At 45.6% G+C, this 26374-nt stretch overlaps 1 protein-coding gene across 2 annotated transcripts; it reads right to left on the reverse strand.

Annotated features, from left to right (window-relative positions):
• Positions 1 to 30: 30 nt before the first annotated feature.
• LOC140065548 (alpha-tectorin-like) lies at positions 31 to 22961 on the reverse strand. Of its 2 annotated transcripts, XM_072113145.1 has the most exons (4): positions 22727 to 22961; positions 12573 to 12625; positions 1623 to 1664; positions 31 to 540 (listed from the first exon to the last, which is right to left on the reverse strand). In XM_072113145.1, exons 2-4 carry the CDS (start codon positions 12610 to 12612, stop codon positions 311 to 313), a joined length of 312 nt encoding a protein of 103 aa, XP_071969246.1. In that variant the 5' UTR covers positions 12613 to 12625; positions 22727 to 22961; the 3' UTR covers positions 31 to 310. The 2 variants fall into 2 exon arrangements, with proteins under 2 accessions (XP_071969246.1, XP_071969245.1); XM_072113144.1 differs by lacking the exon at positions 22727 to 22961 and having other exon boundaries at positions 12573 to 12649.
• Positions 22962 to 26374: the final 3413 nt, after the last annotated feature.

Genomic DNA, 26374 nt, shown 5'->3' on the forward strand with positions numbered 1-26374 from the left:
CTTAAGGAATAGGACGCCATTCACATCTGACCCTCATAGATGTCATCAGTGGACGAGTATTACAGCTCTATTTCAGTGCCTGAAGTCCATAGATGGAGAATTACAATGGCTTTTTACTTCCATTATGGTTTTATTACATTACCGGCTGCTCCCCCTATAATTCAGCAATGTTAATTGAATTTTGGACACGATTTTGTCTTGATGCATCGGGGTTGGTCTTCATTTGTCAGGACATATCCGTCATCACATACACAACGTGACAAGCATATTTTTTCGCTTGGTTCATAGTGGATACCCAAGGTCGCGCAGGTCAATGGGGCACTCGTAAGCATTCATTGAAGGTCATGTGCTCAGCGCAGGGGACATTACAGGATGACACAGGGACGCACTCAGAGGAACCTTCAGACTTGTAGACGTATCCTTGGATACAGTGACAGGCCTCCGTACAGGGCTGATAGCAGGCTGTAGCATTGAGGTTGTCACAGGTGTTGTAGCAGAGGGGTTTGCAGCCGTAGACGCTATTGGGAGGACACTGATCACCTGAGGAGGACAAACCAAAAAATACAACAACTCAAAAAGAGAACGCAGCAACAGATAGACACAAGTCATTATAAGCCACATAACTAATGTTACAACTAACTTAAAACAAGTTGAGGCCAATAATATAAACTGAGACACCTCATTTTACAGCAAAAAAATGGGAAAACTTATTAGCGGACAATTTTTTTCCTTGGTGTATAATGAAGACATTAGGCAGCTTTTTTTGCAGCTTATGTATGTTCATTAACATATTGTTAACAAAAAAGTGTGTTAACACGGTGTTAATGTATGTGTTAAAAATTGCGTTAACGGACGTGTTTCGTAAACACCATGTTGACAGCAGTGTAATTAGACAAATCTGCTCTTCTCGGCTGTTGTGATGAGTTTGAAAACGGACGTGTCATCGACGACACCTGTGACCTCACCCTTGGAAGTAACCAATACATTTCAATATGATGTAAAAAGTACAAATTTATAAATTAAAAAAAACTAACTTTTACTGCTGGAAAGGTTTATGTGTAAAATTTTAAACATTTAAAGTCTGTGAAATAATTTCAATTTACATGTTAAAACAGGGTTCATTAAAAAAAAATCCTTCCTTGAAAAAAAGCAAAAAAAAGTGATATATAAGTAAAAAGTTGCACGGAAAATCTTTAAAGGGAACTTACCACCACAATTCTACCTATAAAGGTAGAACGGGTGGTAGGTGGATGAATGGGACAGTGTAACTGTAGCTGTAGCATGTAATGTGCCCTCTATGTACGGTTTTTAGAGGAGATGCATGTTACACCACATTTCTCCTACTACATTTGATTTACTAGAAATTCTATATACAGTTGCAAAACTCCAGTGCAAAGGCTTAAGGGGGTCAAATATACCCACATCCCTGTAATAGAGCAAAAAATTATACATTTTCTTGCAGATTTCATTTCATTATAAACGAAAGGAAAAAAATGGAAATTAATTGATAAATGTAAAAAAAAAACATTAAAAAAACATTCAGCAAGACCAAAAGTGATCCTGAGATGTGCAACCAAAATAACAGCATGCCATGAATATCAGGTCACATAGTGAGGACTTACTTGCAGCAGCTAAACTCTGCTCAGCCAGAAATACGAAGCAAACTAAAAATGACAAGAAAAAATAAACTATAAAATACAATGACTAAAATACATTTGCAGAATATTATACATAGAATCCTGATTAGATTTGGTCTGAATGTCGTTGACCGGTACCAGGGTCTGGTTCTGCTTTTAAAAAGTATAAAGTACTAGATTCACCAAAAATCCCAGAATTTTGGAACATTAGTTTTTGACTGTTATTTCTAAATAGATTTTCCTATCTGTAACTTACTGTAGGGGAAAGTCTTTACTTTTGGGAGATATAAAAAATCTGCCTACATTAGGAATAGTAAAAACCACTTTATTACAGAGCCATTAAAATAATGGTGTGATGGTTAGCGTTACAGCCTTGCAGCACAGTGGCTTAGTGGTGTTAAGGAGGTCGCACTGGTTTCGGACGCCATCTTGACTACTGTCCGCCATCTTAGATACAGCGGCCACCTTGGGGGGGGGGGTATGCTTCCCTTTTAGAACCTATAGAGTTAAATGTTTTAATTCAGCTATTTTTCTCATTTAAACTGTTGTTTGACTTTTCACAATATCCTTGGCATTTCTTACCGTCCTTCGGGCCTCTGTATTCTTGTTATTTATTTTGGTTATGAAGAAGCTTCTAGGAGCCATTGTGTAGATAAGCATGGCTGTAAACAAGGCCTAGTCATTTATCCCAGAATGTGCTGGTACAAAAACATAATGGCCAATAGAATCTAAGTGTCTTATCAACACCCCAAATGCTGATCTTCATGTGTTAAAATATAGCTGTATCTGTTTGAAATAAACAGTTTGATGTGAGTGCATTGGAAGACCGACTGTGTTTTTCATTTTACTCTGTCAGCTCGCTGCCGGCAGCTATCTCATCCTCCCTCAAAGGGTTAATTAGGACTCACCTTACAAAAGTCAAGAGGGCTGTTGGGGCCCTGCATAAAAATCCCTAACAATATTTGGCGTCCATCTGGGTGGGCTTAGGAGTAAACAACAACAACACCAAGACAGCCTCCGTGAAGGGTCCCCGCCGGCTTGGTGAACAGAACTGACCAGAGAGCTCTCAGGGTAAGAGATTAATTTTTCTTGTCTACCTTGATTTGTCACTTCTGGTTCACTGGTTGGACGGACCGGGTAAGACTGTCTCTGTGTTATGTATTTGCCACTGTTGTTCACTGTAACCTAAGCTCAGAGTTTTTGGCAAAGAACCACTTTGTACGGTGATGGACAGAGACTGGACAGAGACTGGACAGTGACGGATGGTCAGACAGTCTGTGATGTTAGCTGAAGCAGTGAGACGGGAAGTAGTAACCCTTAGATGTCTGCAATGCTAGAGTGGGAGAGTGGGAGATATTCTGTTGTGATTATCATAGTGTCTAGTACTGTTTGACTGGTGCCAATAGGGTTACCCATAGAGGTATAGAGCTCAATTTGTGCACGAGCAGCGGAGACCCGCTCTGATCAAGTGTGTGTTTAGCTTTCTTTTTTTTTTGGGAGTCTGAACAGCCTCGTGGGACTGTAAGAACTAGTAGTGACTTAGTAAAGAGTCGGTAAGAGAGTGGACTTGGTGTAGTCGGTGAAAGAGTAGTGACAGGTCAGAGTTGACTTGGTGTAGAGTCCTCTGTGGATGTCTGGTATCTAGTTTCTTTGGGGTCAGTAAATCGAGGTGTTGGCATTCGCTGTGTCTGTGGGGACAAGTTTGGTTGTGTTGCAGTAGTAGGCATTTATGATGAGTTGTGAATTGGAATTGAGCCAAGTGCATTGCAGACAAAAAGATGTAGGTAGACAGAAGATTGGCATGATGTAAGTAGACAAAAGGTTGTTGAGTTAAGTAGAACTGATGGAAAAGTGCAAGTTGACATGATCGGACATAAGGGCTGGTAGTTTTGGGTTTGAAGTAAAAAATATTGAAGGTTTGAAGGTTTTGGGATGTGTCAGATGATCTGATGATTGTACAAGTGAGAAAACTTTTCAAACAGACATTTATAGCCTCTGACTTTGACGGATGGACCAGGACAGAGTGACAGGAATCCTTCAGAGTGCCCAATGAAGAAAGAGACAGGCAATAAGGGACATTTCAAAGTTTTTGATGCGGAAAGAATTTGAGAAAAAGAGATATTATTATATTTTCCTTGGAGTGAAAAATGGCCCCTGTAATCCAGACTCCACCCCTGTATCTGGTGGTTAGAGAAGATGACACTCCCTACCATTCTTCAGTGGCGGCCATTTTAAGACAGTTTATTTTTCAGTGGCGGCCATTTTAAGTTATATTCCCTTCAAGTCGATGAAAGTTGATTGCTGTTGGCAGCCATAAAAGCTGTTGTGGGGCTTTGTAGGATAACAGCTGACCATGCTTGGGGCGTCTGCTAAGGGTCTTGGAGTGTGGGAGGTTGTTTGAGTATTATTCAAATTTATTGATCCCGACAATTAGAGAAAATTTACTATGAAAAAGTGTTACAATGTCTCCGGCACCTGCTTTCTGGCATTTAAGGGGTTAACAAAAGGGTGGGGGCTGTTGGAGCTGCGTTTTGTTTTGTGAAGACATGTACATGGCCTTGACGCTGAAGTTCTCCAAAAATCTTGGGCTCTGTCTGAGCTGTGTTATCACTTTGTGTTCTGTTCTGACCTTGACGCTACAGTAAGCTGAAGTTGTTTACAGAAGGGGGCAGATCGCTGCGTTTAGACTTCTCCCTGACAATCTAAAAAAGACTTGAAGGAATTTATTTGGTTGTGGAACAAGAATACAGTATGATGTGATGTCCTCCTGTGTAACCCACGAACAGACTAAGCAAGAATGAGCCCCCCAACTGTATTACAGAGCCTATGACTGACTTTTGTTCCTTTTTGATTAAAAACCATCTTAAGTGTACCTGGATTTTATTGAGACGTTGGAGTCTGGCCAGAACTTTATAGGTAGCGCAGAACACTGGGCTGGAGATGAGGTGGAGGACTCTGACATTGACGTTCAGAGGGAATAGAGGATGTTTCACAGACCACGCCAAAGTGAGATTGACAACATCTCCGGAAGTCTCAACCGGCCAACCCAAGTGGGCGTTGCGGGGAGGAGACATTACTGTAGTGAGTGGCGGAGACGGCCCCGACAGGGCAAGACAAGGGGGGTGGTTATGGACAAGGATGTCAGCGAGAACAGCCCCCCCAAACAGAGTTATCGCCTTTCATTGTAGAACTCTCCCCTGCTAGTCCGATGATGATTTTAGCCCATTCCCGGTCAAGAAAAGACAAGAAAGAACAGCCGGATACATGTAGCATGGTCCATGATCTCTAAGCTGCCAATGAGTGCACTGAAGCCCAGTGGTCCCTAGCCCAAACTGGCAGCAGTCCCTGAGAATGACATATTATTCACTGTTGATTGGGCAAATGTTTTCCTCTCTGTGCCCTTACATGAAGATTACCAGGACCTATTTGCCTTTACCAGTTCAGTATTCCAGTATACCTGATGTAGACTCCCACAAGGGGGGTAAAACTCACCCAGCCAATACCCCACGGCCCTACAGGGAGTAGACTGGCAGACTAGCCCCTTACTGGATGTTCTCCTTTCAGTATGCAGAGGACCTACTGTTTTTGTTTGCCAGGATGCATTTATTGATCTTATGTGTTTTCTGTTCCAGAAGGGTTGCAAAGTTTCCTGAGACAAACTCCAGTACTGCCAGGAGAAGGTGGTCTTCCTAGGCCACTGCTTCTCAGCCACAGGCAGACACCTGACAGAGGGAATAAAGCTGGCAGTCCAGAATGTGCCCCTGTCCTGAGGCATTAAGCCTCTTCACATGTTTCTAGGACCGGCCAGCTCCTGCAGCCTGGGATAAGGTCTGCTGCCTCCAGCCCAATGCTGCCCCTTTCTGACTGAATTGCCTCTTCCCCATTTGCCCTTAGTCAGGAGGCAATTGATGCATTCCATAGCCTTAGGCCTCTTGCACACTAGCGTTGCGTTTCACGTGCGTGTGCAATGCGTGAAAAACTGACGTTTTTGCTGCGTTTTTGTTTCATTTTTGTTCGCGTTTTTTTGCGTTTTCGGTGCGTTTTTCACGCGCGTTTTTTTAAGTCCATGGGACTTTTTCAAAGGGACCAAGGTTCGGGAATAAAATGTTTTATTTAATTGAAAAATAATGTCTTCTGATCAGTTGCAAACATCTGCGATCTATTCTTCACTGTTCCGCGCGCGTATATTATCTCCCGACAAGTTAGCAGATGTGAAGAACAGTGAAGAATAGAATAAAACCAGTGAACACAGTGAAAACAGTGACCACAGGATCATTTAAGATAAAAACACAGTGCAGAACACAGTGCAGAATAGATTACAGATGTTCGGGAAATCTGCTTACTTGTCGGGAGATACGCGCGGAGCGCTGCGAACAAAATAGCATGTGAAGAACAATATATATGTGTGAAGAAGACATTGCAGATGTATGGAAACATCTGCAATGTGTTCTTTACACACATATATATTGTTCTTCACATGCTATTTTGTTCGCAGCGCTCCGCGCGTATCTCCCGGCAAGTAAGCAGATGTGCCGAACATCTGTAATCTATTCTGCACTGTGTTCTGCACTGTGTTTTTATCTTAAATGATCCTGTGGTCACTGTTTTCACTGTGTTCACTGGTTTTATTCTATTCTTCACTGTTCTTCATTGTGTTTTTTAAATTAAATGATCGTTCGCGAGCAGGGGAAATACTGTTATACTGGTCACCTAGCAACCCTTACGTTTAAAACGCATTGCACTCGCATTGCACTTGCAATGATTGCGAGTGCAATGCGTTCTTGATGCATCTCCATAGACTTGAATGGGGCGTGAAAATTGCGCGTGACTCGCAAAAATAGAGCATGCTGCGATTTTGACGCGCGTGCAAACGAACGCAAGCACGCGCGTTGAAAACCACGCAAATGGAGAAAGACCCATTGAATACAATGGGACAGAGTGCAATGCGAGTTCTGAGCGTCAAATGCACGCGCAGAACTCGCGCGTGAAAAACGCCAGTGGAGAAGGGGCCTTAAGCTGGCAAATCCTGTCTGCCCCGGCCCTAGGCACATGCCACTGAACCAGACCTTTTATTTTATTTTGCACAGAGTATCTAGGAGACAGGTGTCCTAGCCTAGGAACGTGGTGGCCTCCCCAGTGGCTCACTATTAGGCCCGGTTAGACTCAGTCATGAGGGGAGCCCCTCATGTGTCAGTAGCTGCAGCCAGCAATCTGCTCAGCAAGGCCAGTGAGTTGATCCTAGACCCTAGATCACTCAGTTACAGTGCAAACCCCACATACCTTGCAGTGTCCTCACCCAAGTACAGCCCAAGCATCTGAGCAAAGGCCAGACAGATCAGACTCCAGTGTGCACTCCTGATGCCCCAGGATACACTGATAAGGTGCACAGCTCTGAATCCTTCATTCTATCGCCAGTCTTCCAGGATTCAGAGAGGGGGGAAGAGAAGGGCGATTAACCCAGATGTTGAGTTTTTTCTCATAGATGGCTCCAGGTCTGCAGGAGAAGACAGATGGTTCTACACTGGATATACAGTGGTCAGTGGCGCACATGAGGTAGTACAAGCAGAACCATTCCCTCCACACAGGTCAGCGCAGGAGGTGAAGTGATGGCACTCAGGGAAGTGCTACAGCTGGTGGAAGGTAAAAGGGCGAACATCTATACTCAAGGTATAGTTCTAGGGTCTAAACACGACTATGAACCCTTATGGAAGGCTAGAGATTTCCTCACCTCTGCAGGGACCCCCTTTAAGCATGGCACGCTGGTTAAAGAGCTCATGGATGCTCTCTTACTTCCATAAGAGGTGGGGATAGTAAAACTAAAAGCACACACAATTTGGTAACTCCACAAGCCAAGGGCAAGTATGTGGCTGACGGGATGGCGAAGGCAGCTGCACAGATGGAGCCCAGAGACTGTCCTGAAGTCTCAGCGGTGAGTTCTGAGCTAAAAGTTTGATCCACAGGGGTTCCAGTCCCTGATGGCCCGAGTGTCATCAGAAGTGAAGGAAGAGTGGAGGAAAGCTGGAGCCCAGATGCCTATGGGACCTGGATGCTGGGAGAGAGGGTGTGCCTGCCAGGAGCCCTGCACCCGACAGTAAGTCAAGTAGCCCACGGAAACACACACATATTCCAAATGGCCATGCTAGTGCTCATAAACCGCAAGTGGTTTGCCCCGGCATTACTTCCCCTGTCACTAGACTAGTGAAAGCCTATATAGTCTGTGCCCGCCACAACCCGGGTAAGGTGGTAAAGACCCCACAGAAGGTGACACCTAAGCTGCTGTATCCCTTCCAGAGACTGCAGATGGATTTTATCCAGCTACCAAAAAGTGGTACGTAGGAGTACGTGCTTGTGTGCATTGATCTCTTTCCAGGGTGGCCAGAAGCTTCTCCCGTGACCAAGGCTACTGCCAGAGCTGCAGCCAAGAAGTTGGTGAGTGAGATTTTTTCTGCAGGTTTGGACTTCCAGAGACCATAGAGTCCGGTCGCAGAACCCACTTCACTGGACAGGTAAAGACCTGAAACCTTGTCCCTCCTGGGTGTAGAACAGGCCCTGAACACCCCTTAGCATCCCCAAGTTAGTGGTGGGATTGAAAGACTAAACTGCACTCTTAAGTTAGAGAGCCAGGAGGCCATGGAAGAAACAGGGAAACCATGGTGCGAGGGCTTTCCTGCTGCCCACTACTCAGTTAGGACCACACCCACCAGAAAGATGGGATTGTCCCCTTTGAAGTACTTTTTGGCTGTGCACCCAGGCTAGGCCCCTACTTCCCACAGACCCTGCAGCTGATGGCAGGAAACCAGGTGGAACATGCCATACAGTTGAGCCAGGCCTTGGAAAAGGTCCGCAAAAGTGTTTCTGATTCCTTTTTCAGATCCAGACAGAGACCTCAGGACGCATAACCTGAAGCCTGGAGACGACGTGGCGGTAAAGAGACACCAGGGAGAGAGTCTGGAGCCTCGCTACGACGGTCCTTTCCAAGTCCTGCTGACCAGTGCCACGTCTGAAGCTACAGGGAAGTCAGCACGCTTCCACGCTTACTTATTCTTCTTGCTAGCTGGTCTCTTCTGACTGACTGTATGCTCAGGGACACCCCAACCATGACTATCACTGTACCTATAGGGGTGACCAGGATACCCCCAGGTAGGAGACTTTACCTACGGTTGGTGCAACAAGACAATGACCTTCTTTAACATTGACAGCACAGGTAACCCTGTATTAGCAGTGTCTGATGTGTACAGGATTTGTGGGGATAGGAGAGTCAGGTCAGGCCTAGAGGCTGGGAAGGTGAGTGTACGGTGATAACACTTGTGTATTCCTTCCTCGTGATCCCCAGGGATAAGGTTGATCAGACACATAAAGAAAAGGTAGAGAATCCCAAAGAATTCTGAAGGTCTGAGAGAGAAGCACCTGGATGACAACGTTTATATAGATACAGTGGGAGCACCAAGGGAGGGTCCCAGATGAGTACAAGGCCCACAATCAGATATGGGCAGGTCTAGAGTCCATTATTCCCCAGAGTGCTATGAGCAAAGATGTTGGTTGGGTAACTGTTTTTATTGTAATCAACAGAGATTTGTGAATTATATCGGAGATGCTTCCCAGAACCGCATGGCTTTGGACATGACCCTTGCTGAGAAGGGAGGAGTCTGTAAGATGGTGGGAGTGGCTTGTCGCATATACATCCCAGATGACATCGCCCCCTATGGATCCATTACCCATGCTCGTAAAGAGATTGAAGGACTGTCCAGGGAACTCAAGAGAAACTCTGGGGTGGACACTTTGTCCTTCACTTTGTGGTTGGGGGATTGGAAGGGTTTCCTTTAAGTGGGGGTGATATTGGGGATTGTGATTTTGCTCTTGTCACTTATTGCGCGTTGTGTAGTCCCCCTCATCAAGTCCACCATGTCCCAGATGTCCATCCAGGCGGTAAGAACCAGGACAGGAGAAGTGCCCGGAGCGGAGGATGATGCTGCCTGTTTACAAACCTATGGACTATGGGAACTCAGTGATGTGATTTGAGTGTGCGGGCCTGTAACCCCTGAGTGACCAGCCTCCAGGGGATCTGGTGAAGAGTTAACAAGTCCAGCAGGTACGGGCTTAGCCTACCTGTGGGTACCTGGAGCTTGAGGAGGTCGCTCAGGATGGAGTTACAGGCCAGCAAAGCTCAAAGGGGGGAATTGTTAAGGAGGTCGCACTGGTTTCGGACGCCATCTTGACTACTGTCCGCCATCTTAGATACAGCGGCCACCTTGGGGAGGGGGGGGGGGGTATGCTTCCCTTTTAGAACCTATAGAGTTAAATGTTTTAATTCAGCTATTTTTCTCATTTAAACTGTTGTTTGCCTTTTCACAATATCCTTGGCATTTCTTACTGTCCTTCGGGCCTCTGTATTCTTGTTATTTATTTTGGTTATGAAGAAGCTTCTAGGAGCCATTGTGTAGATAAGCATGGCTGTAAACAAGGCCTAGTCATATTTCCCAGAATGTGCTGGTACAAAAACATAATGGCCAATAGAATCTAAGTGTCTTATCAACATCCCAAATGCTGATCTTCATGTGTTAAAATATAGCTGTATCTGTTTGAAATAAACAGTTTGATGTGAGTGCATTGGAAGACCAACTGTGTTTTTCATTTTACTCTGTCAGCTCGCTGCCGGCAGCTATCTCATCCTCCATTAAAGGGTTAATTAGGACTCACCTTACAAAAGTCAAGAGGGCTGTTGGGGCCCTGCATAAAAATCCCTAACAGTGGTTAGCATTACAGCCTTGCAGCACTGGGGACCTGGGTCAACATCTGCAAAAATCCCCCCCCCATTGGGGACAGGGACCAATTTGGCAAGATCTGTGCAGCGCTGCGTAATCTGTGTGTGCTATATAAAGAAAGGAATTATTATTATTATTAGCCCCTACTGGTAATTTAATAGGAAACTAGGGTGTTTTTTTCAGCAATAGAAAATGCATTCAATCAGGTGTCTACCGCTCACTCGCATTTCATTTTGGTAATTGTTGTGTGTACTACCACCTTTACAGCATTTCATCTCCTGTAATAAGAACTTGATTTCCTATGATCAGGCTGTTTGTGCACAGCTCTTCTTACTCTGCAGTTACCGCTCACATATTAAAACTGATATGTGCAGATAGCACCCTCTAGTGGTCATAATGTATAATGCATGCCTAGGAGTACGCTCTAAGCCCGCTGTCCATATATATCTCCCTACAGTATTTCACACTGTCCTCCTTGACTTAACATATCCCTGATTTCAGATTGATGACTCAATTAGAGGTTGGCTGCTTTTCAATGATGCTCTTCCATTAGACATGTCTCTGCATGTATCTGTACCTGTGTCTTTCCCTCACCTGATAGCTTCAGCCTTTCCCTATTATTTCCATGCTGCCCTCTGCATATACACAGCTTTATCTGTCACTGCTCTATGTCATCCTCATGGCGTCTCCCACTATATCTCTCTTTTCACTGTCCATTTTCAGTGACAGAGATTGGAAGAGGGGAGGGAGCAGGATCCCTCATAAATCTCCTGCTACATCTCCTCCTATTCATCAGAGCTCAAACATGTAAACAATAACACACGGAGGGTCGGAACACAGCACAGAAGTAAGTAGCAGGTATACTGAAACACTCGATGAACATTCAGGGATTATCGGCAACTTATGTCAAAGAGTCGCCAACCCCTTTAAGGTTCAGGTTCACTGGTAACTCCCACAACTAATGCTGGCACCTATCTCAGGTGTGGCTCTTTACATGTCTTGCTGTGATGTTAATATGGAATATTATGGAGAATCATCGCTCACCAATGATGTCACAGGGACTGACGATCCTCTGGAAAATGGATGTGTACACAAGCTGCTGGTATTTAAATAGCGATGTTACCTATTTACTCGTACCAGCAGTATTTAAATAGTTAACACCCAGGATCGGTGCCAGCATATTGGGGGTCATTTACTAAGGGCCCGATTCGCGTTTTCCCGATGTGTTACCCGAATATTTCCGATTTGCGCCGATTGTAACTGAATTGGCCCGGGATTTTGGCGCACGCGGTCGGATTGTGGCGCATCGGCGCCGGCATGCACGCAACGGAAATCGGGGGGCCTGGCCGAACGAAAACCCGGCGGATTCGGAAAAACCAGCGCATTTAAAAACGGAAAATGTGTCGCTCGGGGCGCACTTACCTTCTCTCAGCCCGAGCCGGTGAACTCCAGCGCGTTCAGATGCTTTTCAGCGCAGCAGCGCCACCTGGTGGACGGCGGAGGAACTACCTTATTAAATCCCGGCCGGACCCGAATGCAGCGCAGAGAAGGCGCCGCTGGATCGCGAATGGACCGGGTAAGTAAATCTGCCCCATTATCTTTTGCCTGAAGATGATGTTCGGGGACTCAAACCTGCAATATTTGGCATTGACCCTGATATTGTGGGTTGAGTCTCTCTAGAGGTAGTGGTCTCTATGTGATGACTCCCAGAGCATCAGTCTAGTTACAGTTCAGGATTCGCCCCTGCCTTGTTTTCACATCCATTCACTAGATATGACTATTGGTAGGTCATCCTAGTAGTGTACCGACTATCTGGGAGGTGCGTATTATCTGCATACAGGCGGTCCCTGGGTTACGTACAAGATCGGTTCTGCAGGTTTGTTCTTCAGTTGAATTTGTATGTAAGTCGGAACTGTATATTTTATCATTGTAATCCCAGACAGAACTTTTTTGGGTCTTTATGACAATTGGATTTTAAAAATGTTGGATTGTCATCAGGACCAGGATAAATAAATCTTCATTACAGACGCCTGTGATAACTGTTACAGCTGATTATTGTAGCCTAGGACTAAAGTACAGTAAATTACCAACATCCAGAGGTCCGTTTGTAACTAGGGGTCGTCTGTAAGTCGGGTGTCCTTAAGTAGGAGACCGCCTGTATTTTGTTACTCACCTGCTATGAGATGTTTCATGAGTTTCTGAGAAGAAGCCATCTCTAATATCGATCTGAAAAATCGGATTAATATTAAATATAAAGGTGAATAAAAAGTTAACATTTACTTTAAACATTTCAAATCAATTTTAAGAAAATTATATAAGAAAAAATAATATGGAAGCAAAAAGAATAACAGAGAAGTGAGGAGAAGGGGAAGAGAAATAAGGGAAATAAAGTAGTAAAAATGTCAGAGGCAAAATAGGTAAGAGATGAGGAGGGTGAAGCGGATGAAGACCTCCAGGGAGAAGAAGATAAAGAGATCAATTATTCTATGACAGGTTGAGGCCTGTGGCCCCCAATATATATAGGACATGATCCTGGCCCCATAACTGGTAAACCCAGAGTCTTCTTTTTGCACCTATGATGGTACCAGGTCCTAAATCTTATATTAGTTTTCCTGGAAAATTCCAAATATTGGAACTGTTACTGTTCTCATTATATGGTGATAAATATGGGATAAAACATAAATATTCAGATTCACCAAAGTTCAGGCTATACTAATTATGTCCTAGAAACACTTCCACTTTCCTTTAAAAGGAACCATTCACCAGGGACCTCATTTTCACTAAAGACAGGTTACAGTAGTCCATTACAGCTACATTGCTAATATGTAGAGATGAGCGAGCACTAAAATGCTCGGGTACTCGTTATTCGAGACGAACTTTTCCCGATGCTCGAGTGCTCGTTTCGAGTAACGAGCCCCATTGAAGTCAATGGGAGACTCGAGCATTTTTCAAGGGGACCAAGGCTCTGCACAGGGAAGCTTGGCCAAACACCTGGGAACCTCAGAAAAGGATGGAAACACCACGGAAATGGACAGGAAACAGCAGGGGCAGCATGCATGGATGCCTCTGAGGCTGCTTAATCGCACCATTATGCCAAAATTATGGGCAACAGCATGGCCATGACAGAGTGACAGAATGAAGCTAGATAGCATCTAAAACATCCAATAATTGACCCTGACACTATAGGGGACGGCATGCAGAGGCAGCGGCAGCAGCGGAAGGCTAGAGAGTGGCATGGCGACATACCCTAAATGGACTCAGGCTTCAAACCAATGGGTAGCAGAGAGGAACCAAAGGAGGTGAGCAAGAAGCGCTCAAATAATATCGGTACATGATAAAAGTTTGCCAGTATATTTTGTGGATTACACAGCAGGGTGGCGACAAAGTTAACATGGAAGCCATGAAAACAATCCAAAATTCTGCCTGACACAGCTCGTTTGATAAGGGGACCATGTATGGAGGCAGTGAACTAGTAGTAGATTAAAGGTGCTGCAGTTAAAACTATGTTAGTTGGTTCTTGGCATGGAGCTGGCGCTCCGCTGCCAGGCGAGCTTTCGCCAATCCAAGCCCCTGTCTCTAGGCTACTCCCCAAACAGCACTTCTAAGAACCTTTCGGATAAGATCAAGTGTAGTAGCGTTCTTATAAGTTTGGGATATGGCGGGTGAGGGGAATGTAAACATCTGCGCAAGAAGCGCTGAAATAATATCCGTAAATGAAAAAAGTTTTCCAGTATATTTTGTGGCTTACACAGCAGGGTGGCGACAAAGTTAACAAGTTTGATGTGGAATGCCCTGCAATAGCTCTTGGGCGGTGTGCCTTTTATCACCTAGGCTCAGCAGTTTGAGCACCGCCTGCTGTCGCTTAGCAACGGCACTGCTGCTGTGCCTAGAGCTACCGACTGATGGCGCCATGCCCACGGATGGTAATTCGGAGGAGGAGGAGGTGGAGGAGGGGTGGGAGGATTTGGAGGTATAGTAGGCCTTTGAGACCTGGACCGAGGTAGGCCCCGCAATCCTCTGCGTCGGCAGTATATGACCAGCCCCAGGGTCAGACTCGGTCCCAGCCTGCACCAAGTTAAGTGTAGTAGCGTTCTTATAAGTTTGGGATATGGCGGGTGAGGGGAATGTAAACAGATGCGCAAGAAGCGCATGATGCGCATGGAGCTGGCGCTCCGCTGCCAGGCGAGCTTTCGCCAATCCAAGCCCCTGTCTCTAGGCTACTCCCCAAACAGCACTTCTAAGAACCTTCTGTATAAGATCAAGTGTAGTAGCGTTCTTATAAGTTTAGGATATGGCGGGTGAGGGGAATGTAAACAGATGCGCAAGAAGCGCTGAAATAATATCCGTAAATGGTAAAAGTTTGCCAGTGTATTTTGTGGATAACACAGCAGGGTGGCGACAAAGTTAACAACTTTGATGTGGAATCCATGAAAACAACCCAAATTTCGGCCTGACAAACCTCGTTTGATAAAGGGACGATGTATGGAGGCAGCTATATGGACGACTTTTGGAGGTAGCAATGGAGACAACGTGTGGAGGCTGCTATGGAGACAATTCAATTTGGATAGTGCCTGTATGTGGCAGTCCAAAAAATTTTTCAAACCAGAGGAGCAGGTAGGTGGCCCTCCAGAAAAATGGAATAGATTGAGTGCCTGTATGTGGCAGTCCAAAAAAGTTTTTAAACCAGAGGAGCAGGTAGGTGGCCCTCCAGAAAAATGGAATAGATTGAGTGCCTGTATGTGGCAGTCCCAAAAAATTGTTTAAAACAGAGGACCGGAAAGGTGGCCCTCCAGAAAAATTGAATAGATTAAGTGCCTGTATGTGGCACTCCCAAAAATTGTTTAAAACAGAGGACCGTGTCGGTGGCCCTCCAGAAAAATTAAATGCATAAAGTACTATACCTAGAGCCAGTGGGCCCTGTCAAAAAACAGCCAGTTTCCTCTGCTTTACTGTAGAAAGAGGAGGAGAAGGAGGAAAATGAGGAGGAGGAGGAGTGGATAAATTATTCAGGTTGAGCTTCCTTCACCTGCTGGAGATTTGAAATTAGGAGAAATCCATGCTTTATTCATCTTAATAAGCGTCAGCCTGTCAGCGCTGTCAGTCGACAGGCGTGTACGCTTATCGGTGATGATGCCACCAGCTGCACTGAAAACCCGCTCTGACAAGACGCTAGCGGCAGGGCAGGCAAGAACCTCCAAGGCGTAGAGCGCCAGTTCGTGCCACATGTCCAGCTTTGAAACCCAGTAGTTGTAGGGAGCTGTGTGATCATTTAGGACGATGGTATGGTCAGCTACGTACTCCCTCACCATCTTTCTGTAAAGATCAGCCCTACTCTGCCGAGACTGGGGACAGGTGACAGTGTCTTGCTGGGGTGACATAAAGCTGGCAAAAGCCTTGTAAAGCGTACCCTTGCCAGTGCTGGACAAGCTGCCTGCTCGCCTACTCTCCCTCACTACTTGTCCCGCAGAACTATGCACTCTGCCGCTAGCGCTGTCAGAAGGGAAATACTGTTTCAGCTTGTGCACCAGGGCCTGCTGGTATTCATGCATTCTCACACTCCTTTCCTCTGCAGGGATGAGAGTGGAAAGATTTTGCTTGTACCGTGGGTCCAGGAGAGTGAACACCCAGTAATCGGTGCTGGAATAAATTCTTTGAACGCGAGGGTCACGGGATAGGCAGCCTAGCATGAAATCTGCCATATGCGCCAGAGTACCAACGCGTAAGAATTCACTCCCCTCACTGGCCTGACTGTCCATTTCCTCCTCCTCCAACTCCTCCAACTCCTCTTCTTCTGCCCATACACGCTCAACAGTGTAGGACTCAACAATGGTCCCCTCTTGTGTCTCGCCAACATTCTCCTCCTCTTCCTCCTCATCCTCCTCCACCTCCACCTCCTCCGATATGCGCTGAGAAACAGACCTAAGGGTGCTTTGGCTATCAACAAGGGAATCTTCTTCCCCTGTCTCTTGTGAGGAGCGCAAAGCTTCCGACTTCATGCTGACCAGAGAGTTTTTCAACAGGCCAAGCAGCGGGATGGTGAGGCTGATGATGGTGGCATCGCCACTAACCATCTGTGTTGACTCCTCAAAGTTACTCAGCACCTGACAGATATCAGACATCCACGTCCACTCCTCATTGTAGACTTGAGGAAGCTGACTGACCTGACTACCAGTTCTGGTGGAAGTTGACATCTGGCAGTCTACAATCGCTCGGCGCTGCTGGTAAACTCTGGATAACATGGTCAGTGTTGAATTCCACCTCGTGGGCACGTCGCACAACAGTCGGTGAGCGGGCAGTTGGAGGCGGCGCTGCGCTGCCCTGAGAGTGGCAGCATCTGTGCTGGACTTCCTGAAATGCGCACAGATGCGGCGCACCTTCGTGAGCAAATCAGACAGATTGGGGTATGTCTTGAGGAAACGCTGAACTATCAGATTTAACACATGGGCCAGGCATGGCACATGTGTCAGTCTGCCGAGTTGCAGAGCCGCCACCAGGTTACGGCCGTTGTCACACACAACCATGCCTGGCTTCAGGTTCAGCGGTGCCAGCCACAGATCAGTCTGCACCGTGATGCCCTGTAATAGTTCTTGGGCGGTGTGCCTTTTATCGCCTAGGCTCAGCAGTTTGAGCACCGCCTGCTGTCGCTTAGCGACGGCACTGCTGCTGTGCCTAGAGCTACCGACTGATGGCGCCATGCCCACGGATGGTCGTTCGGAGGAGGAGGTGGAGGAGGGGTGGGAGGAGGAGGAGGCATAGTAGGCCTCAAACACCTGGACCGAGGTAGGCCCCGCAATCCTCGGCGTCGGCAGTATATGACCAGCCGCAGGGTCACACTCGGTCCCAGCCTCCACCAAGTTAACCCAATGTGCCGTCAGAGATATATAGTGGCCCTGCCCGGCAGCACTCGTCCACGTGTCCGTGGTCAGGTGGACCTTGTCAGAAACGGCGTTGGTCAGGGCACGGATGATGTTGTCTGACACGTGCTGGTGCAGGGCTGGGACGGCACATCGGGAAAAGTAGTGGCGGCTGGGGACCGAATACCGAGGGGCGGCCGCCGCCATGAGGCTGCGAAAGGCCTCGGTCTCTACTAGCCTATAGGGCAGCATCTCCAGGCTTAGCAATCTGGAAATGTGCACATTAAGGGCTTGGGCGTGCGGGTGGGTTGCACTATATTTGCGTTTCCGCTCCAGCGTCTGGGGTATGGAGAGCTGAACGCTGGTGGATGCTGTGGAGGATCGTGGAGGTGACGATGGGGTTTTTGTGGCAGGGTCCTGGGCAGGGGGCTGACTATCAGCTGACACAGGGGAAGGAGCAGTGGTGTGCACGGCCGGAGGTGAACGCGCTTGTTGCCACTGAGTGGGGTGTTTAGCATTCATATGCCTGCGCATACTGGTGGTAGTTAAGCTAGTAGTGGTGGAACCCCTGCTGATCCTGGTTTGGCAAATGTGGCACACCACAGTCCGTCGGTCATCCGGTGTTTCCTTAAAGAACCTCCAGACTTCTGAAAATCTAGCCCTCGCCGCAGGAGCCCTCGCCACGGGAGCTTCACTAGTTGACACATTTGGCGCTGATGCACCAGCTCTGGCCCTGCCTCTCCGTCTGGCCCCACCACTGCCTCTTCCAACCTGTTCTGGTCGAGGACTCTCCTCCGTCTCAGAAGCACTGTGTTCACCCGGCCTCTCAACCCAGCTTGGGTCTGTCACCTCATCATCCTCCGATCCCTCAGTCTGCTCCCCCCTCGGACTTCCTGCCCTGACAACAACTTCCCCACTGTCTGACAACCATGTCTCCTCATCGTCGGACACCTCTTTACACACTTCTTCCACTACGTCAACAAGGTCATCATCACCCACAGACTGCGACTGGTGGAAAACCTGGGCATCGGAAAATTGCTCATCAGCAACCGGACAAGTGGTTTGTGACTGTGGGAAGGGTCCAGAAAACAGTTCCTCAGAGTATGCCGGTTCAAATGGCAAATTTTGCTGGGAGGGGGCAGACTGGGGGGGAGGAGGCTGAGGTGCAGGAGCTGGAGGAGTGCCGATTTCGGTGACATGGGTGGACTGCGTGGAAGACTGACTGGTGGACAAATTGCTCGAAGCATTGTCGGCAATCCACGACATCACCTGTTCGCACTGTTCTGGCCTCAACAGTGCTCTACCACGAGTCCCAGTAACTTCAGACATGAACCTAGGGAGTGTAGCTCTGCGGCGTTCCCCTGCTCCCTCATAAGCAGGTGGTGTCTCACCCCGCCCAGGACCACGGCCTCTGACCCCTGCAGTAGTTGGACGCCCACGTCCCCGCCCTCGTCCTCTACCCCTAGCCCTCGGGTTAAACATTTTGAAAATGAGAGTTATAACTTGTATTTTTTTTTTTCACTTTTTTTTTTTTCACTTTTTTTTCACTTTTTTTTTTTGTGTTTTTTAGTTTTTAAAACCAAACGATGCTATCCTATTGCTATGGCTATTTTCTAGCCAAGTATTACAGCACACTACTATGCCAGATGAGATGACGCTGAGTTATGAAAAAAATAAACGTAAAATAAAAAAGGAAATGGCAGACTGTGCCTAGTTGAAATACAACCCCGGGCCCTAATAAATTTTCCCACTTCGGTCTTTGCGATGGATATGTGCGTCACTAAAACACAGTGGTCGCAAGTCTGACTCCAAATTGCTCCCAATTTGATAGTAGATGCACTGCAGCAAGTACAGCCACCAGCAGATCAACCAGAAATCAAATATATATAACGCTACTGTAGGCGTAATTAAGACGTTTGTATTCTCCTATGGCTATTTTCTAGCCAAGTATTACAGCACACTACTATGCCAGATGAGATGACGCTGAGTTATGAAAAAAAAAACGTAAAATAAAAAGAAACTGGCAGACTGTGCCTAATTGAAATACAACCCCGGGCCCTAATAAATTTTCCCACTTCGGTCTTTGCGATGGATATGTGCGTCACTAAAACACAGTGGTCGCAAGTCTGACTCCAAATTGCTCCCAATTTGATAGTAGATGCACTGCAGCAAGTACAGCCACCAGCAGATCAACCAGAAATCAAATATATATAACGCTACTGTAGGCGTAATTAAGACGTTTGTATTCTCCTATGGCTATTTTCTAGCCAAGTATAACAGCACACTACTATGCCAGATGAGATGACGCTGAGTTATGAAAAAAATAAACGTAAAATAAAAAGAAACTGGCAGACTGTGCCTAATTGAAATACAACCCCGGGCCCTAATAAATTTTCCCACTTCGGTCTTTGCGATGGATATGTGCGTCACTAAAACACAGTGGTCGCAAGTCTGACTCCAAATTGCTCCCAATTTGATAGTAGATGCACTGCAGCAAGTACAGCCACCAGCAGATCAACCAGAAATCAAATATATATAACGCTACTGTAGGCGTAATTAAGACGTTTGTATTCTCCTATGGCTATTTTCTAGCCAAGTATAACAGCACACTACTATGCCAGATGAGATGACGCTGAGTTATGAAAAAAAAAACGTAAAATAAAAAGAAACTGGCAGACTGTGCCTAATTGAAATACAACCCCGGGCCCTAATAAATTTTCCCACTTCGGTCTTTGCGATGGATATGTGCGTCACTAAAACACAGTGGTCGCAAGTCTGACTCCAAATTGCTCCCAATTTGATAGTAGATGCACTGCAGCAAGTACAGCCACCAGCAGATCAACCAGAAATCAAATATATATAACGCTACTGCAGGCGTAATTAAGACATTTGGATTCTCCTATGGCTATTTTCTAGCCAAGTATTACAGCACACTACTATGCCAGATGAGATGACGCTGAGTTATGAAAAAAATAAACGTAAAATAAAAAGAAACTGGCAGACTGTGCCTAATTCTACTCAAACCCCTAATAAATTTTCCCACTTTGGTGTTTGAGGTGGATATGTGTGTCACTAAGAGCTAAACACAACGGTAGCAAGTCCCCCTGCTAATTCCTCACAATATGGTACTAGCTGCAAATAAAAAAAAAAAAAAATTATAACGTTATTGTAGCCCTAAGAAGGGCTGTTGGGTTCTTTAAGAATCACTCCTGCCTAACAGTAAGCTAATAGAACACCCTAACGCTTTCCCTGAGCAGCAGCAGCTCTCTCCCTAGCGGCATCCAGACAGAGAATGATCCGAGCAGCGCGGGCAGCGGCTAGTCTATCCCAGGGTCACCTGTCATGCTGGGTGGAGTGCAGAGTCTCCTGGCTTGTGATTGGCTCTGTTTCTGGCCGCCAAAAAGCAAAACGGCGGGAGCTGCCATTTTCTCGAGCGGGCGAAATACTCGTCCGAGCAGTTACGAGTACGCTAATGCTCGATCGAGCATCAAGCTCGGACGAGTATGTTCGCTCATCTCTACTAATATGTCTTTCTGATTTCTCGAATCATTTGCATTGCAATATGACAGAATCTGCAGCGTGGTCCCAGGGGTTGGGCTTTGGTTTGGATGCATTTCAAAAAAACAACATGTGACTTGTCTGCTCAGCTCTCAGCCCCCACCTTGGTGCTCATGTACAGCTCCTCCCTCCTGCTCCTTCACAGAGGTCACAGCCTGGTGAGCCTGTCATCAGTGTGGAGGAAGGAGCTGCACGGGAGCACAAGGGTGGGGGCTGAAAGCTGAGGAGTCTGCAACACAAGTCACATGCTGTTTTTTTAAATGCATGCAAACCAAAACCCAACCCCTGGGACAACACAAAGGATTCTGGCAGGGTGCAAGGTAAGTTATAACACACAATTATATTGTAATGCAAATGTTTAGAGAAAGTAGAAAGGCAGATTTACACTGCAGGTGTAATGGGCTTCTGAAACCTGTCTTTAGGGAAAATGAATCCCTGGTGACAGGTTCCCTTTAAAGTATTTTATATTTAACACTTCATTATTGGAGAGGGTCTGCTCTCAGTTATGAGGAAAGATTAAAACCACTAAATGTATTTAGTCTGGAAAAGAGACGACAACGAGAGGACAGGATTAATTTACATAAATATATGAATGGTCCATACAAAAAATATGGTGCTAAGTTATTACAGGTTAAATCAAATCAAAAGCCAGGAAAAAGGTTTAATCACCAGAGGCGACAAAGCTTAACATTTTCAGTCTTGCATCTATAGTCAGTCCAGTGCACACATCACATAGACACAGAAACTAATTCTGCATCGAACAGGACAGAATAGATGATGAAGAGGGCAAGTACTAACAAGTCAAGGAAAAAAGTTTAGTTAAAAGTTGAAATATTAATTTTGCATATAGGAGTATATAACATATAGCAGATTTTATACTTCCACTGAAAAAAAATAATAAGTTAAAGGGGAAAATTCTACATAAAAGGGAAGTGGATGAAAAAAAAAAAAAACATTAAAACGCAGAAGAAAATAATGATAGTAATAAAAATAGCAAATAAAATACCAACAGTAATAATAATATTAATAATATGATTGTCCTCTTGTACAGAAAAAAATCAAACATAACATTCTAACCAACTTAGGCTTTATTCAAATAGCCGGTGTGGACGTATATACGGCGGAAATACGTACCGCATTGGCCGGCAATTGGCGCACATGTGACACCTTACTATTCCATAGCCGGGAGAAAGATAGGACATGTCCTATCTTTCCCCGGAATTAGGCACCGTGCTCCATGTTTCTCTATGCAGAGAGGCGAGGGGTGAGCGGAGCTCATCCCCTCCTCCTCTCCCCAGCACCGCCGTGTGCCCACCGTGCTACCGTACGGCGGGCACACGTGTGCATGAATTAAGCCTAATAGTGATGAGCTATTCGTGATGAGTGATGACCTGAATTTAAAAACAAAATTGTTTGGGTCTGGGAGCCGAACGGGAACCCAAACCATCAAAAGTAACACCCATATTTGTTGCTGGCACCAATCAGTGATGTTAACTGTTTAAAATCAGCTAGCAAAGTAACCTGTGGCATGACATCATGTGGAAGCGACGGTCCTCCCCAAAATGGTGGCACCCTGCCCCTTCCATTTAAAGAGTTGATGACCACAATAGGTCCCAGGTTGAGAGAAACCTGGACCCAGACTTCTGATGAAGTTTGGGATTGGGCCTGAGATAACTTTGTGGTTGGGTCTGCTCAACACTAATGAATATCCAACTTTTGGTTCAGGTGTAAAGGTCTTGTACACACATTGTCAAGAGAGGACAATATGGAAATTTAGTGTGAGTGAAACTTTGAGCAGAATAAGAGAAAGGTACAAAGCAGAAAGCTAAGCGCTCGCTACCTGTGACCTCAGGAATCTCCAGGTAGTAAGAGATAAGACCTGTATCTATACATAAAGGCAGCGGAGCGGCCATACCTTGTAGAAGATTCCACGCCTCCTGAGGACGGTCTCACTGCTGTGCCTTATATAGGAGCCCGTCCTGCAGGATATGGGTCACAATTTGCATTGGCTAAATATTGGGTAAGGAGTAAGAACTTATTACTCCACCGATGACACTCGGGTGAGTCACTACAGAAGACAATGAAGACTATTTGTATTGTTTGTGTTTTTCACAACCCCCTTTATCACACAGAACTTTCTGATCCTGAATTGTTTGTCTGTTCCTTCCTGCCAGTGCTGGCAATGACGAGAGATGTTGTAATATGAACCACGTGATAGTTTGCTTTAAGTAATACATTTAAAGGGATAGTCTGTATCTAAAATGCATCGTCCTGTAAAGTATAATGCAAAAATGTATAAAATTCAAGCCTAGAGAATTGTACCAAAGTCTTATTAATGTAGTGGGGACAGTGTACGATTATTGATTTGGGGGACATGTTGTATTATATATAATTCAGGAGCGTGGTCTGCTTAATACTTATTATATTTTTTATTTACATAGGGAGCATAGAGTATTCAATTGTGATGTGAGTTGTATATATGTCATGGTGGGGGGTACGGTGCAGTCTGTTGTAGTTTGAGTCGCATATGTGATTTATTAGGGGCGCAGTGTGGTCTGTTGTTGTTTGCAGGGTATAAATGATATTTATGGAGGGGCTTAGTGTGGTCAGTTGTGGTGTGAGGGGTATATATGATATGTGTGGGGGCACAGTGTGGTTAGTTGTGGTGTGAGGGGTATATATGATATATGTGGGTACACCATGTGGACAGTTGTGGTGTGAGGGATATATATGATATATGTGGGGGGTACAGTGTGGTGAGTTGTGATGTGAAGGGTATATATGATATATGGGGGTACAGTGTGATCAGGTGTGGTGTGAAGGGTGTAAATGATATATGTGGGGGTGCATTGTGGTCAGTTGTGGTGTGAGGGGTATATATCATATATTAGGGGAAACAGTGTGGTCAGTTGTGATGTGAAGGATACATATGAAATATGTAGGGGCACAGTGTGGTCAGTTGTGGTGTGAGGGGTATATATGATATATGTGGAGGGGAACAGTGTGGTCAGTTGTGGTGTGAGAGGTATATATGTTATATGTGGGGACACAGTGTGGTCAGTTGTGGTGTGAGGGGTATATATCATATATTAGGGGAAACAGTGTGGTCAGTTGTGATGTGAGGGATACATATGAAATATGTAGGGGCACAGTGTGGTCAGTTGTGGTGTGAGGGGTATATATGATATATGTGGAGGGGCACAGTGTGGTCAGTTGTGGTGTGAGGGGTATATATGATATATGTGGGGGCACAGTGTGGTCAGTTGTGGTGTGAGGGGTATATATGATATATGTGGGGGCACAGTGTGGTCAGTTGTGGTGTGAGGGGTATATATGATATATGTGGGGGCACAGTGTGGTCAGTTGTGGTGTGAGGGGTATATATGATATATGTGGAGGGGCACAGTGTGGTCAGTTGTGGTGTGAGAGGTATATATGTTATATGTGGGGACACAGTGTGGTCAGTTGTGGTGGGAGGGGTATATATGATATATGGGGGGTACAGTGTGGTCAGTCGTGGCGTGAGGGGTATATATGATATGTGTGGTCAGTTGTGGTGTCAGGAGTATATATGATATATGTGGGGGCACAGTGTGGTCAGTTGTGGTGTGAGGAGTATATATGATATATGTGGGGGCACAGTGTGATCAGTTGTGATGTGAGGTATATATGATATATGTGGGGGCACAGTGTGATCAGTTATGGTGTGAGGGGTATATATGATATATGTGGGGGCACAGTGTGGTCAGTTGTGGTGTGAGGGGTATAGATGATATATGTGGGGGCACAGTGTGTACAGTTGTGGTGTGAGGGGTATATATGATATATATGGGTGCATAGTGTGGTCTGTTGTGGTGTGAGGGGTGTATATGATATATGTGAGGGGCACAGTGTGGTCAGTTGTGTCTTGTCATTATATGAATTATTGTTTATATATGCATTGTATTTTTTACCTAATTAAGGTTTTCCCCAACGATTGGTTATCTATTTAGCCCCTCCTTTGTATAATTATAGACGAGTTTTCCCGAAACGCGTTACTATTGGGCTAACCTTTTTTATTTTTATTAATTTTGGTTATATGCACCTTTGTTTATAATTACTGCTACATTTTATTAATAAATGCTTTTTACCTACTGTACTGGTGTGAGGAGACTCAGTTGATTTTTCAGCCACTCTGGTGTAGACACTCCACCGTACTAGGCCGTTTAGCTCCCCATTACAGCTCTATTTTTGCACAATTACTTGCGTTTTTTTTTGGTATAAACACAGAGACAGTCAGAGACAGTCAGAGAGACAGTCAGGTACAAAGAGAGAGGTGTCTCTCTCACTTCCATTGAACAACAGGATCTACAATTCCGCTCTCAGATCCCTCCCTGACCAATCAAGATTCACCAACAATTTAACAATTAAAGAGGTTTTCTCATCTATAATATTTATGAAATATTCTCATGAATAGTGTTGAGGGATCACAAACAGAAAAGTTCTGGTTCTTACCAAACTTTGTAGGTTCGTGTTCCCTGGACCTGACCCTGAACTTTATAAGAAGCTCAAGGCTTGGTTTGGCTCAAATTCCCCCTGCGTTAATGCCCACAATTGGTGCTAACACAGATCGCCACTGTTAACTCTTTAAATGCTGTCCGCTCACCACTACTCATGATAAATACTTATAGATGCAGGTTCCACTTCTGAGATCTGCTCTAATCTTAACAATGGGGTTGTAGTAAAAGTTAAGCTCTACCTAAAGGGTGGTAATCAGACTCCTGTTCTGGAGCAAGGTGCAGGTCACAGAGGCATTTATTGTGTATTATTGCTTTTCCCGTGGATAAGTCCTAGATATTGGACACAAGAATTGTCCTTTAACAACAATTCTCTGGATCTTGCCGTGCATCTACACAATTGGGCACATTTACTTACCCGGTCCAGTCACAATCCAGCAGCGGGTTCTCTGCCGCTGATTCGGGTCCGGCTGGGATTCACAAAGGTCCGTGCGCCGATATCCACTAGGTGTCGCTGCTGCTCCGAGATCCGCTGGAGTTCACCGCAGTTCACCTTCTATTTCTTGGTGCAGGTAAGTGCGTGTCAAGCGACACTTTTCATTTTAAATACCAAGTTTTTTCCGAATCCGTTGGGTTTTCCGATGGCCACGCCCCCCCCCCCCCATTTCCATTGCATGCAACCTGGCGTGATTGCGCCAAAATCCGATCACATGCGCCAAAATCCCAGGGCAATTCAGGGAAAAACAGTGCAAATCGGAAAAATACGGGAAACAGGCGCGAATCAGACCCTTAGTAAATGACCCTCTTAATGGCCTCTTATGAGATCCACACTCCTCTCGTTTGCCTCCTGCTTTTAAGCTGACATAGAGAAACTTATCACAGGAATTATCAGGAAATATGGGACATTCTGGAGCTACATTATATGAAATGTACTGAAACTCTGCAGTGCAGTTTAGGGGAAATAAATTTTATATCGCTGATCTGATCTTAGAAGGAGAGTCATTAGATGAGACTCTCACCTAAAGTCAAAGGTGAAATCGGAGTTGAGGAAAGCATTAAGAAAACCA

This window comes from Engystomops pustulosus, chromosome 6 (genome assembly GCF_040894005.1).
Source record: "Engystomops pustulosus chromosome 6, aEngPut4.maternal, whole genome shotgun sequence".
Classification (NCBI taxonomy): domain Eukaryota; kingdom Metazoa; phylum Chordata; class Amphibia; order Anura; family Leptodactylidae; genus Engystomops; species Engystomops pustulosus.